The 15,480-nt window shown below is 32.6% G+C and overlaps 1 protein-coding gene across 1 annotated transcript in view; it reads right to left on the bottom strand.

The window, feature by feature from the left end:
• Positions 1–4,150: 4,150 nt before the first annotated feature.
• Positions 4,151–15,480, bottom strand: part of LOC127117983 (receptor-like protein 7) — a 34,061-nt gene continuing 22,731 nt past the window's right edge. Inside the window, exon 2 of the mRNA XM_051048111.1 lies at positions 4,151–6,256. Coding sequence (XP_050904068.1) covers positions 4,310–6,256 — 1,947 coding nt within the window. The 3' untranslated portion in view covers positions 4,151–4,309. The remainder of the gene's footprint in view (positions 6,257–15,480) is intronic.

The raw sequence follows: 15,480 nt of genomic DNA, 5'->3' as shown, positions 1-15,480 counted from the left end.
TTAAATAAAATATAAATTTAATTAACACATTTATTTTACAAAAATATTAAAAAATCATAAAATTTTAGTATTTAATTTAAATAACATGTATTGTTTAATGTCTAAAAACTCTTTCACAATTCAAATCAAATCCAAAAACAAATACAAATTATATAAAATATAATATAAATGGTAAGATGTATCTCTCTTTAAATAAAATAATTTGATTTAGACTTAAGTTTTTATCATTAATAAATCTTTTAATTATATTAATAAAAATATATATGCATTGTAAGAATTATGATAAATAGTTTATAAAAAATAAAATAAAAATAACATGACATGTCATTGGAATGGGTTCGCGGGTTCACGATTTTAAAATTTCAATTTTTTTACCCAAACCAAATACCGACGTATTTAAATGGGTTGGTTCATGTTGGAGTCGTACATGATTGAATTGGATAAAAATAAGAGTTGGATAAATCAAAATAATAAATGAAATAATAACAACATTAATTGTGTTCACAAGAGGCGATTTGTTGAAATTTTTTAAAACTTTTAAACATATTATACCGTCTATTTTAAGTAAGGCATATGAAAATATATTTTTAAGAGACCAACACTTGTGAATGTATTACTATTATTTTTATTTATTATAATAAAACTTCTTTGATTTGATTAAATTTTATGCATTTTAATTTTAGGAGAATGTTTCCGACACTGGTTAAAAGATTAAAAAGGTAAGTCGGGTATTTTTAAGAGATTAATAATATATATATATTTTTTTAAAATATGTATTCAATGAAATAAAAACATAAATAATTAACTTTTTAAAATAATTTTATATGTATTTAATGAACTAAACCTATAGTATTTTTCTTTATTTGAAATTTTTAACTGATCATTGATTAGGATGACCCTTGATTTTATATTTCTCTAACTAATGTTATTTCTTTGATTATGTGCTTGACTTTATCAACTGTAGCGTTGTTTTTGTGTGATATATTAATGCACATTTATTTTTTCATAAATTTTTCTGTCAACTTTGGCTTTCTTTTTAAATTTTACTCTTTTATATATATATATATATATATATATATATATATATATATATATATATATATATATATATATATATATATATATATATATATATATATATATATATATATAAATAATACACAATTACTTGTTATTTGATTATATTGTTTTTCTATACTCTATTGATGTGGTTGCGATTAGGGGTGACAAACGAACATGTTCATCGCGTTTAAGTTTGTCTCACAAAAGTTCGAAAAAAATGGGACGGAATAGGACAAACATAATTGATAGTGTGGACTTAAAATTTTGTCACGCTCTCAAGAAAGTGAGTACGAGACAGAGTGTACTCGCAGATCCTGCCTATTTTAAGTCTAAATATATAAGAATTTAGGTTAATGTCTCTATCCATAAAAGCACTCAAAAAAAAAGATAGGCAGATGCCAACACATTAAAAGGTTTGGACCTAAATCCTTTAATGCAGCTAAAACAGATCTGCACAACAAATGAGATCCTTTTTATCACCTCTAATTATGATTCTATCTAAATTTGTTAATTGAGTCAATTTAAATTCGAGGCTCTTTTATCACTCTACAACTTTTTTTAAAAATTTAGTTAAAACAATATTAAATATATGTAATTTACTATGAAAAATAATTATAAGAATAAATATTAATCACTTATTATCACCAACCTCCCTTAATTCTTATTTTTAAAAAGTAAATTAAATTGAAAAGTATGCTCTAAAACATTAACAAGTTTGCATTTTTACTTTTCGTTTCCAAATATATAATATATAATTACTCATTTATTATTGCCATCAGTCACTAAATATTAGACTCATTAGTAAAAAAAGAAAATCACAATATAATTAATTATTTCTTATTTTTAAAACAACAATATTTTTTTCAATCATAAATATATTCTAATTGAATTTAATTGAAATACACTGAAAGCGTAAAAGGATTTTACACCGTCAGTTAATCCTAAACGTTAGATATTAATATAAATTTGATTTTTATTTAAAAAATATATAAAGTAATACAAACGAATGATGGTGATGAATCGGCAATGTAAATCTTTTTACACTGACAATGTATAGTAATTAATCTCATTCTAATTTACTAACGGTTTATAAGCACAATGTTAAACTTGCACTTTGTTGCGAAATTATTTATTTTTTACTTGGTGATGTTGGATGTACCAATTGATTATCCTATGCTTTATTGGAAAAATAACCCAATATTTGGCATTGATATAAGATGGAGAAGAAACGGAGAAGTATGTCTGATCATAGTCCCTTACAATGCTCTTGTTTTCTATTAGTCGCGGATACTTTTCTACAGTCAAATGTGGGAAAAAATTCTTGATACAATTTTCCATATATTCGATAGAAATGTTTGGTGTATATTTAAGATGTGTAGGGATTGAAGAAAATGAAAAGTTGCATTCTTCAAAAGACCAAGACTTTTCAATAAATGACATTTGTGATCAAATTTTTTTAATTAAGATTAAGTATGTGTCAAAAAACATAAATGTCATGAAATATGAGATTATTGTGTAGATACCATAAATCAATATCTAATTTGATGAGGGGACAAATTAAAATATTAAACACTAAGAAATAACCATTTGATTATTTATAGGGGTTATGATCCCCATTTGTAGATAAGACAAAACCGCTTATTAGAAAATGACAAATTCAGTTTTCGCTTTTATTCTCTGATTGAATTATGATATAGGTTTAAGGGATACAACTTGATGGTTTATCGACTCAGAGATTGTTTTTGAATTATGTTCTTGATTTCTATATCAATAAAAATAATAAGGTTATGAACAAATCTAACAAATGATATCAGTATTGGTTGCAAATATGGTTCAGAAGGAGATAACAATTCATTGGAAATCCTTATATTTGTTTGCATATCTTTAATGAGATTAATTACTATATACTGTCAGTGTAAAAAAATGTACACTATCAATTCATCACTATCACCCGTTTGCATTACTTTATAGATTTTTAAAATAAAAGTCAAACTTATTTTAATATCCAACGTCTAAAATTAACTGACAGTGTAAAATCATTTTACACTGTCGGTGTATTTCAATTAAATCCATCTTTAATTTACAACCAATTATTAATAAGATGAATATTATATATTATATATGTAATCATGGATTGAACAACTTTGGAATATTTTTTTTTTCTATTTTTTTTTTCAATTTAGCCTTTAATTGAATGAATCATAAAAAAAAAAATTAATTTATGTTTAGTCTTTAATTGAAAATTCATTCTATTTATCTGGATGAGTATAACGTGAGTGAATTGAGTAAGTATAACCTGTACATATTTATAAGTTTATGTTATGCAAGTATGTTATAATAATTATATTATTATCATTTATAATAAATAATATATATGATTTAATGTTTTTTAATATTATTTATTATTTATAATAAATAATATCTGTAATTTAATATTTTGGAATCAAACTTAGTATCAATGTCATTACATTATAGTAAAGTGCATTGCTATTTTTTATTTGGATTTAATTTCAATTTTTTTTTTGGTTCAATTTTATTCAAATTTGGCTACGGATTGTATCTTCATACAATAATTTAACATTTTTAAGTAAGTAGTTGAAATGAAAAAGTTGTAAAAGTGACCTCTTTTGTAGAAATTGCTTATGAAAAATGTTAAATATTTTTCTGGTTGTGTGTATGTTTGTCCATGCTAGTATTAATTAACCCAAAGGATAATTGGTGGTTGACCAGTTTTAATACGCGCATGTGATACTAAATATTAAGAGTCCCACATTTTAGATTATTGATGTTTATGGGATTTTATTTGAATTTGAGAGACACTTATGTGTGGTTCCATCATTTAGATGGAATTTAATTTTAGTTTCTACTATCCAATCCTTCGAAATATGTGTTTGTTTTAAAGTAAAATCATCCAAGTGGTATAAGATAAGTAATTAAGGTTCATTACAATAGTTCAACTGATAATGTCACAATTAAATTTTGAGTAAGGAACATAAAATCAAGTTCCAACAAGTCCCTATTATACATTGTTGGATGAAAGTAAAGTGACTTATTTAATAATAAAACGTCAGAACAATACTACAAAATATTCAAATATAAATGAATATTTATTCATAAACTGAGATTATGATTTCAAATACAATAAATTCTTAAAAAGAGACGGGGCTACATTACTGAAACAGAAAAGTTCAAACTTGAAACAATTCATATCATTATATTTAAAAACAATTTCATCAAACTAATTAATTCATCTGCGATTTCCACCGACTCTCTTGTGTGTTCTTTTAAGTCTTACGTTAAACATACGTTCAAAAAATCTTACAAGCCATTGGAGTTTCCCAAGGAAGAACACATTATACCCAAACAACAATCCAAATATTGCCCCACACACATATCCTGTTGCTACTGCTTTCCATCCAAATCCTGATTCCTCTTCTTCATCTTTTGATGTTGACATTGGTGGTTGATCTTCCTCATTTACACATGATTTAGACAACGGGAATCCACATAACATTGCATTTCCATCATAGGAACTATTTCCAAATGTATCAAACTGTTTACCTTTAGGTATGATTCCCTCAAGATGGTTTTGTGAAAGATTTAAGAAAGAAAGGAAAGTCAAATTTGTCAAAGTTGTAGGAATTTCACCTATCAATTGGTTCTTTGAAAGATCCAACCACTCTAAATTTCTCAAATTACTCAAAGATTGAGGAATATTGCCTGTGATTTCATTGTTTGAAAGGTTGAGTCCTATTAGAGAAATTAATTCTCCAATTTCATGAGGAATTTCTCCTTCAAACATGTTGTTTGATAAATCAATTGTCGTGAAAGTAGTCAATATCCTCGTTAGCTCCATAGAAAAACCTTTCATTACAACCTCGATCGAATCATAATAGTAACCGTTGTTATACTCATTAGCCATGTATTGCAAACCACTTTTGTTGTCATTCAAATTCATCATTCCTTGAAAGTTCTTGATGCATGATGTTGGCAAGGGTCCACTTAAATGGTTATGAGAGATGTCAAAAATTCTCAACTTAGAGAATGAATGCTCAGTGCTAGAACATGTGATTTTACCATGAAGTTTATTTGATCGTAGACGGAGCACTTGTAACTCTTGTAGAGTTTCAAGCCAACTTGGAAATGCATCACCTATTTTGTTATCTCCAAGGTCCAAAATTTCAAGGAATGTGCAATGAGCCAAAGAGCGTGGTAGTGGTCCTTCCAATTGATTGTCATTCAACTTTATTGTCACAAAATGATTTTCCTTGGAAAAGGTTCTTGGAATGCTTCCATAGAAGTTGTTCATTTGCATATCCAACATAGAAAGAAAAGGAAATGTTCCCAAACATTCTGGTACTGTCCCTGTTAAATTGTTGTGAGCCAAATTGAGAACTGTCAAGGAACTTGCATTGCACAATGACAAAGCAATGTCTCCTGTGAAGTTGTTATTTGAGAGTAAAAGGTATTGAATGCCATAGGGTGGAATTGGAAGATCTCCTTGCAACTTGTTGAAACTAAGATCAATGTGTTCAATGTACTTGCATGAGTTTAAGAGTTTCTTTTGAAACCATTTGGAAATTCTCCCATGAATGTTGTTATTTGAAAGATCTAATATTATTAAATTGGGTAGTGGTGCTAGGAATTTAGGAAAACGATTACCGTTAGTTGATGATAAATATTGAAAGTGAGGTGGGAGGGTTTTAGCTTTGCCATCAATGTTGATAGAAAGAGCACTGTTGTGCGAAAGATTGAGGAAATATAGATTTTTAAGTGTTGAAAATTGGTGAAAATGCACGACACCACTCAAGTTTGTTGATGACAAATCTAAGCGAGTAAGATTTTGGAGTTTAAATATTGAATTGGGAAAATGACCATGTAAGTTGTTATTAGAGAGAGACAAAGATTCTAATGAATGAGTTGAGAAGTCACCAATGAATCCTGTGAGGTGATTGTCACGGAGGTCCAAATGTAACAAAGAAGGCAAATAATAACACCAATGTGGAATTGTTCCATTTAACATGTTATCTCCTAAATAGAGACGGAACAATTTTGAATGATTTGCGATTTTACTTGGAATTGGGCCAACTAGTTTATTACTGGAAAGATCTAAATATTCTAATTTGATTAAATTTTCAAAAACATTTGGAATGTTACCGCTAAATTTATTATATCCAAGATCTAAGGAAATGAGGTTTGTAAGTTTTGAAAGTAATGATGGGATCTCACCAGAAAAATTGGAGAAAGAGAGGTCCAAGTACCTAAGAGGATTGCTCCAGTTGGACTTTGGAAGTTGACCACTAAGATAATCATTAAATGACAAATCGAGTGTTTGAAGATAAGGTAGTGTGAGAATGTCACTTGACAAATATCCTTGCAACCCAGTGTCACTTAGACTAACAGAAACCAAAGAGGATGATAAATTCTTTAGCATAGACAAAGAGCTCCCTTCTATTGAACTCATATCCACATAATAAAGATAAAGCTCACCTAAATTAGTAGCATTATGAATGAATTTCTTCCATGTGAAGGGATTGAGTTCCATGTGAGAATTACTAAGATCAAGTGATACTAATTTTGATAAATGAGAGATTTGTGAAGGAATATTACCAGTGAGGCTACAGTATGATAGATTTAGATGTGTGAGACTGACTAGATCGCCAATACTTACGGGTAATGAAGAGATGAAAAAATAATTAAAAGCCAAGTTGAGTTGTTGAAGGTGTCTAAGTTTGAAGAGAGTGCTATTGGGATGTAACTCACCTTGCAGATTGTTGCAACTAATATCCAGACCAATCACGTGGTTTGACACGTTGTCGCACGTGACACCATCCCACTTGCAGCAATCTTCTCTATTTTTCCAAGATTCTGTCTTGAAAGAAAAAGAGGAACACCAAGGATCAAATGTATCGGGTTTAGAAGAAGTGTTGACGAAAAATGAGTTCTTGAATTGTAACAAAGCAGAGCTATCATGGGGGTTACATAGTGAGAAAGATTTGGAAGTAAAATGAAAAAGTAGCAACAAGAACAAGTGATGGGAAAAATAAGGCAATACTAAAAGTAAGGATTTCATTTAGAGAAATTCTTTTTTTTTTTCAAAGGTTGGTGATGTTGGAAGTAGCAACTGATTATCCTGCGTTTATATAGCATTCAGAAGAAGAAAAGAAGAAAATTGAGTATTTGCATGCTCTTGTTTTATCGTTGGGATACTTTTCTTCAACCACTTGAGTAGGGATAATTTGTGTGGTTAGAATTTTAGTGATATCATAATTCATCAAAAATATTAATTCTTAAAGGAGGAGGACCCTTTAAGAGGAAGACAATGAAATTGAAAGATTAAATCCAAATTCTAATAACATTAATTGTGTTCACAAGAGGAGATTTGTTGGAAATTTTTAAAAATTTTAAACATATTATACTCTCTATTTTAAATCGGCCATATGAAAATATATTTTTAAGAGACCAATATTTTTGAATGTATTGTTTATTATAATCAAATTTCTTGTATCTGATTAAGTTTTAAGTTGTTTATTATAATTTTATATTTTTACTATTTCTCTTAGGTATTGTTAACTTGTGCCCAGTGGCACAAGTTAATAATTAAATAAAAAAATATTATTTTGGAAATTTTACTTTGATTTTAATAAAATTATTAATTTTTTAAAGAATTTTTTAATACAAACTTTAATTAACTCATTCTAATTTTTAAAACAATAATATTTTTCCAATCATAAATATATTTTAATTTACTAACTGTTTATAAGCATAATGCTTTTTTTTACTTGATGATGTTGGATTATCCTTTGTTTTATAGGAAAAATAGCATAAAATTTAACATTGATATAAGATGGTGCAGAAGCAAACAAGTATGTCTTATCAGAGTTTCTTACATATTGACTCTTGTTTTGTAGTAATTGATACTTTTCTTCAGACAATTGTGAGAAAGTTTTCTGGTTACAATTTTCCATTCACATTGCTGTATATTTACGATGTGTAGGGACCGAAGAAAATGAAAAGATGCATTTTTTTCAAAGGGAAAGACCAAGACTTTTAAGTAAAAGACATGATAAGAAATTAGAGACGTCGGCCGGATTAGATTGGATCTAATTTTTTTAAAATTTAATATTCAATTTAATTAATTTTTGATTTGGGTTGAGTGTTCGATCCGTATTTCTAAGATTAAATTCGAACCAAACTAATTGGTTCATCAATGGATTGAGTTGATTTGAACTTATAGATCCTCCACTAAATATAATTTTAATTTTTAAATAAAATTAAATTTAATTAATACATTTATTTTACAAAAACATTAAAAAATCATAGAATTTTAGTATTTAATTTAAATAAAATGTATCGTTTAATGTTTAAAAACTCTTTCACAATTCAAATCGAATCCAAAAATAAATACAAATTATATAAAATATAATATAGAGGATAAAACGTATTTCTCTTTGAATAAAGGAATTTGATTTAGACTTAAGTTTTTACCATTAATAAAATTTATAATTATATTAACAAAATATATATGCATTTTAAGGATTATGATAAATAATTTACAAAAAAATAAAATAAAAATAGCATGGCATGTCAATGGGTTTGATTCGCGGGTTCACGATTTTAAAATTTCAAACTTGTTATCCAAATCAAATATCGACGGGTTTGAATGGGTTGGTTCAGGTTGGAGTCGTACATGATTGAGTTGGGTAAAAATAAGAATTGGGTGAGTGGTTTCGCGGATTGACTCATACTCATGAACACCCTAGTAGAAATCCCAATAGATAATTTAGTTAGAGGTGGAAGCTGTTTAGTTTCTAGGTATAATAAGTAGTAACATATCATAACTCTTTTTACCGCTGAGGTTGAATATGTAGTCGCTGGTAGTAACAATTATTAGATTATGATTTAAAATTTGGTTGTGTTTCGATTAATTACGATAGTAATGGTGCAATAAGTGATGGGAAATTAAGACACGATATCAAACAAATACGCAGCGGTTATAAAATTCCTCAGACTTGTAGGAACCTTAAGGATCAACGACAAATAAAAGATGGAAAATCAAACAAATAAATGCACAAAAGAACACCGATATTTTTAACGTGGAAAACCCTTCAATGTGAGAGTAAAAATCACGAGTCGTCCAGACCAAAGAAATAATTCCACTATAATCAATTAAGGGTACAAAAGAGTCTTAAAGTGATTCACAAACTAGTGCTAACAACCGCAAATCACAAGGAAAACTAGTTTACAAATAAGAATCAAAAACCTGAAATTTTTTGTAAATCTGCAACTTCAGTGCGAAACAGATAACTCTCATCTTATAATTTTTTTAAAAAAAATTATGAATAGTCAAAAGTTAGATACATCTGTTACGAACCTGACCTCCAAATTCGAATTTGATCTGACGATTAACAAATTGGGGATCGTCGATTTATTGAGACTCGTTACTGAAAAACAGAAATGAATTTCTCTCATATTTTCTATTTTTTGAATCCTTATTTTCTATCAATCTCTCTCAACCCTAAATTTATCCTACCGACTTAAATAAGTGAGACAAATGACTTAATCATATTTGGGTCTTTTTTCACATAAGAATAGAGCCCAAACCGAATAAATCTCCCTCTCACAGCTATGCGGAGGAAATCACCAAACCGGTGATATCATAACAAGATTTAAATTTCCCTCTTGGTAATGATTTAGTAATCATATTAGAACCATTATCATTTGTATGAACTTTAACTAACTCCAACAACTTACCATCCAAAACATCACGTATACAATGATATCTCACATTAATGTGTTTGGACCTTTTATAAAAAGTCAGATCCTTACCAAGATGAATCGCACTTTGATTATCCACAAATAACACATATTTGTCTTGAACAAAACCAAGCTCCTGTAAAAAAATATTCAACCAAAGTAACTCTATGCATGCTTCAGTAACTGCGATGAACTCAGCCTCTATAATAGACAGTGATACACACTTTTGCAATCTTGACTGCCAAGTCACACTCCCCCTGCAAATTTAATCATGTAGCCCGAAGTGGACTTTCTGGAATTTGATTCAGAGTACCCCACTAGAGTAGGCTTATATCCTCCTGTCATACCCCAAAATTTGCCCGTTAATCTTGCAAGACATTTTTCAAGGCACTCCAACTCATTTTTCAAGACATTGATCTTAAAGGAACAAAGACCCAGCGCACGGGCGGCCAAATCCAGAAAATGACTTAAACTGGCTTGCTCGCTAGGCGAGCAAAATCCTTCGCCTAGCGAAGCTTGCGAATACCAGAAATTTTTGGGCTTCATTCTGAGCCCATTAGGTCACAAAAACTATTATAAATACCAAGACCTCATTCAGAAAAAGACAGAGACAGACGGTGGACAGAGACAGACAGCAAACCCTGGAGGCTAACCAAGAGAATTCAAAGCAACCCTAAAGGAAACCCCGAAGGAAGCTCATCTACACAAAGGTTACCTCCGCCCAACTCAATCCGGCACCAACCCTAAGAGTGATCTGCCAATTCAACGTTGCAATTCAATTGCAAACAGGTTTGCCTTACCACTACCGCTTTATGCTCCCAATTTACATGTGACATAATGATTGAATTTATAAATATATCTTAGTTTTTGCATGTGGATTTAAGTATGCATGGATGCCTTGAATGTTTAACCATGTAATTTCTGTAATGGATGCCATAGGGTTGGAGCTTGCTGAAATCGTACTGTTATTAAACTCAAAACCCGCAGCCGTTCGCTAGCACATCGCTAAGCGAACATGTAGCGAGTGTTCGCCAAGCCTTCGCTAGGCGAGGCAGTAGCGAACATGACAGTCGCTGTTTTTTTTCTGTTCTGTTCTGTGTTCATCTGACATGTCCTATCATAGCCGTGTATTGTTTGCCTGACATTATTACTGCTGCGATTCCTTTGTTCGGTGCAACTATTGATTGCACCCCATTTGGTATTCTGACCTGTTTGCTGAATTTTGTGAGGGCTCACATACTCCCGGAGAAGGTAGCTTGCTAGGTATTCCACTTTATTTATGGGATACCCTTGTGGAGATTCATCCTAATTACCTAACTGATTATAAATTGTTGCCTTTGAATATATGATCTTGGCCCTCTCTTTGTTGCCTTACGGTATTACGGTCATGTCCCGCGAATGTGGGGATACACTTAGCGAAGACCCTTCGGTTAAATCATCATGTCCCTATAAGATAAATCATAGTCCCTCGGATGTTGCCTGCGAATATATGATTTTGTCCCTCGATGGCCCTCCGTGGTAGCCTACAGTTAAATGATGATCGTCCCTTCGAATGCTAAGGTATCCTTACAAATGTTGCCTTTAATGACCAATCGACGACCCTACGATGCCCCTTTACATCCAAAGGATAAGACTACTTACTTCTCAATAGTAAGGACAGTTTTACCCTCCTAAGGATAGGAAATACCTATAATGACCTTGGTGAAGTATAACTCTTAAATGCTTGCTCGCAGCTTGAAATACTTTTCACACCTCACACTTTTCAAAACATCTTTTAGAAAATCACCACTTGGTATACATTCGCACCAGAATCATTGTCGAGTTATATTTTTCTAAACACCTTTCAAAATCAAACGAGATAAACACTTTGTATACATTCGTACAAGAATCATTACAAAGTTAAACTCTCTTTTCAAAACATTTTCTAAACAGTTCTCAAACACTTTTTCGGACAAGAAAAACATAAGTGATTAAGCAATTAAGAGCCCATGGATAACCATGGATACAAAGGGTGCTAACACCTTCCCTTTGTATAATGTACCTCCCGAACCCAAAATCTAATCAAGGTCTTTCCTGTTCTTTTCCGCCTTTCCTTATTGGATAAAAGAAAAGTCGGTGGCGACACTTGCTATCCGCGACATTTGCTTTCCAAAGCAAAAACACACAAAGTCAGTTCACCGTATGACAGAACTGGCGACTCTGCTGGGGACAAGAAAGATAGGTTGCCTTAAAAAAACAAGATCACTTATTTGAATTGTCTGATTTACTTTTAAGGGATTGCTTGGGTACTTTATGCTTGAGTGAAAGATCCTACACCCGGATCTAGTGTACCTTAGGTAAGTAGCAAGAGATCATCGCGACTATCTGGCGTATACTGGAATGGTTAAAATGATGGCTACGGTTAATGTGACACTTTGGATGTCCTGATGTTCCTCATGTTTACTTGAGGAAAAATTTGGCGTCCGCGTGGTGTCATCAAAGCGTTAACCAGACCTTTAGAACCCTAATTGACTCATCCTAGCCATTAGAAAGTAGTGAGATAACTGACTTCGGTTCCGACTAGGGTTGGTTGAGACTCGATACTACACTCTTTGAGATTGGACTTTAGGGAAGCTTTGGTCAACCACTTGGTGTTGCACTGAAGTGGACTTAAGGAAAGGTCAATGATTGGAGATCCTTCTAGAACCCGGTTACCACTCTAGGACAGGTTGAACCAACTAAACTTCAGTGGGGAGGGTACTTACCTATGGAACTCGTGCAAGCCTTAAAACTTAGGAGTGATTGTGGTGTGACTTGTTTGTGTTTGTTACTTACTTATCATCATAACATCATAACATCATGACATCACAACATCATGACATCATAACATCATGACATCATGACATTGTACTAACCATTTCAAGGACTTAGGGGTTTAACTTTGCATTGCAAACAGGCTATGGCTTCCAGGAAGACCATCCGGATCAATCTTGTAGCGATCTCTCCTCAACTCAAGAATTTAGTGTCAGAGCTTCCCGATCATGCCTGGTTCATCAAGAAACATGGTTATCTCCTCAATTTAGTTACCACCGGTTTCAAAGAAGATATGATGAGAGTTCTATTCCAGTTCTTCGATCCTAAACATCATTGCTTCACCTTCCCAGATTATCAGTTGGTACCCACATTAGAAGAATTTTCCAGGCTGCTTGGGATACCTATCCTTGATCAAATACCTTTCAGTGGTTTAGAAAAGATTCCGAAGTCTGAAGAAGTTGCCGCGGCTTTACACATGACAAAGTCTGACATTGAAACTAATTGGGTAACAAGAAGTGGAGTTAAGGGTTTACTTGCCAAATTTCTGATAAATAAGGCCCGAGAATTCCTAAAAACTATGAGTGTCCACACTTTCGAAGATGTTCTAGCATTACTAATCTATGGTTTGGTGTTATTTCCTAATCCAGACCAATTCATAGACATGAATGCTATTAAGATATTTCTCACTCATAACCCTGTGCCTACCTTGCTTGGAGACATTTTGCATTCCCTTCACACTCGTACTATGAAGAGGCAATGGACTCTCATGTGCTGCATACCTTTATTATCTAGGTGGTTTATTTCGCACCTTCCTCAATCAGTCTTGAAGAATGAGCAAAATTGGAAATGGTCTCAAAGGATAATATCGCTATCCCATTCAGACATCCATTGGTGTCCCCAACCCAAAGAAAATATTATCATCATTGATCGTTGTGGAGAATTCTCTAACGTACCACTCCTGGGGATAAGAGGAGGTATTACTTATAACCCAGCCTTTAGCCCTACGTCAGTTTGGTTATGCTCGAAGAGATGGTCCACATGAAATAATTATTCAAGGCACTGTGTTTGACTATGACAACGACTCTCAAGGTCTCCGTCAAAGGTTTGTACGAGCTTGGGGCATGGTGAAAAGAAGTACTTTAGGACAGAAAAACTCTATTCCTATGGAACCTTATCTCAGATGGGTACGCGCCAGAGCTCGTGAGCTTACCATGCCATATCTTGCAATCGGACCTCTGATCGTCGAACCAAAAGTTGAAGGAGGTGCCCCTCAGATCATTCCTTATCCGGATATGCCTACCAATGTTGAAGAATTGAAGAAATCCTGGATCCAGTTGAGAGAAGAAAGGGATACTTTTGAAACTCAGTTCGGTGCAGAAAGGAAGAAAGTATTAGAGCTCACCAGCCAGCTTAATGAGGAACGAAGACTCCATGCATATCTCCGCCCGAAAAGAAGCCGTCCCTGGGAGACTTGAGCTTTCATTGTATTTTATTATTTTGATAAAAGTTTCTCTCTTTTGGTGGTTTACGCAAAGTTAAATTCCAAAAGTCCTTGAAAACATTTCATACATTGCATAGCATAACATAACATTGCATAACAGGTATTCTAAAGGATCAATGTTCTCACGGTCTTCCTTCTAAACAGAAAGATGGCTCTTGAACAAACTGTCAAAGATCTCCAGGCTCAGAATGCTCAATTCCAGGAGATGATCTTGAATTTATCCAAGGGGCAGGAGGAGCTGAAGGCTCTCTTGCTCGAGAAGAAGAAAGACGCTCAAGCCGTGGTCGAAGATGGTGGTCGTACTGGTTTGGGTTAACTGATCGATGTACCGTACAAGTATGACAAGTCTGGCCTGGGGTTTAACTCTGAAAAGATAGTCAAAGATCAGAGTAATGCTGTAGAAGATGCTGATAGCGATTGCGACTTGGATAGCTGGATTTTTCCAACAATTGGTGACGGACTCAATAATTGGAAGGCTGAAGACACTATCCCGATTTCCTTTAGTCAGGAGTAATTGTTATTGCCTATTTTAGTGTTGTAAATTTTTAATTTTTACAATTAAACTTCTTAAAGCATTGTGTCTATGCCCGGGGCACAATAGCTAATTTTTCAAGGGTTTTGTCATTTTCATAAGCATATTCACATTCAATAAATCAATGGACCTTCTTGCATTCAAATATTGTGCTCTTTATCTTTCCTGTCATCTTTTAAATAAGCTATGCTTTCTTACACACACTCACGTAACAAATTACAGATCCATATCCACTCTGGATCCTGTTGATAATAATTTTGTTACTGTTCATTATGACTTTGAAAATCCGATCTACCAAGCCGAGGATGGAAGCGAGGAAGATTGTGAAGTACCTGGAGAGCTTGCCAGACCGTTACGGCAAGAAGAAAAGGTCATACAGCCGCATGAGGAATCAATCGAAATTGTAAAGTCTGGGTACTAAAGTGGACAAGAAAGAAGTCAGAGGTTTCTTGGGACGCTTGAATTACATTGCCCGATTTAGCTCCCATTTGATTGCTACCTGCAAACCCATCTTCAAATTACTGAGGAAAAATCAAGAGATGATATGGAATGATGAATGTCAAGAAGCTTTTGACAAAATCAAAAAGTATCTCCAAGAACCTCCAATTCTGATGCCACCAGTTGAAGGAAGACCTCTAATCATGTATTTGACCGTGTTAGAAAATTCAATGGGGTGTGTGTTGGGGCAACATGACGAGTCTGGTCGAAAAGAGCATGCCATATACTACCTTAGCAAAAAGTTTACCGACTGTGAAACAAGATACTCATTGTTTGAGAAAACTTGTTGTGCTTTGGCTTGGGTTGCTCGCCGACTAAGACAGTATATGTTGAATCA

This window comes from Lathyrus oleraceus, chromosome 2 (assembly GCF_024323335.1).
Source record: "Lathyrus oleraceus cultivar Zhongwan6 chromosome 2, CAAS_Psat_ZW6_1.0, whole genome shotgun sequence".
NCBI lineage: Eukaryota > Viridiplantae > Streptophyta > Magnoliopsida > Fabales > Fabaceae > Lathyrus > Lathyrus oleraceus.
The sequence above is the reverse complement of the archived record's forward strand: the minus strand, read 5'-3'. Positions and strand labels throughout refer to the sequence as shown.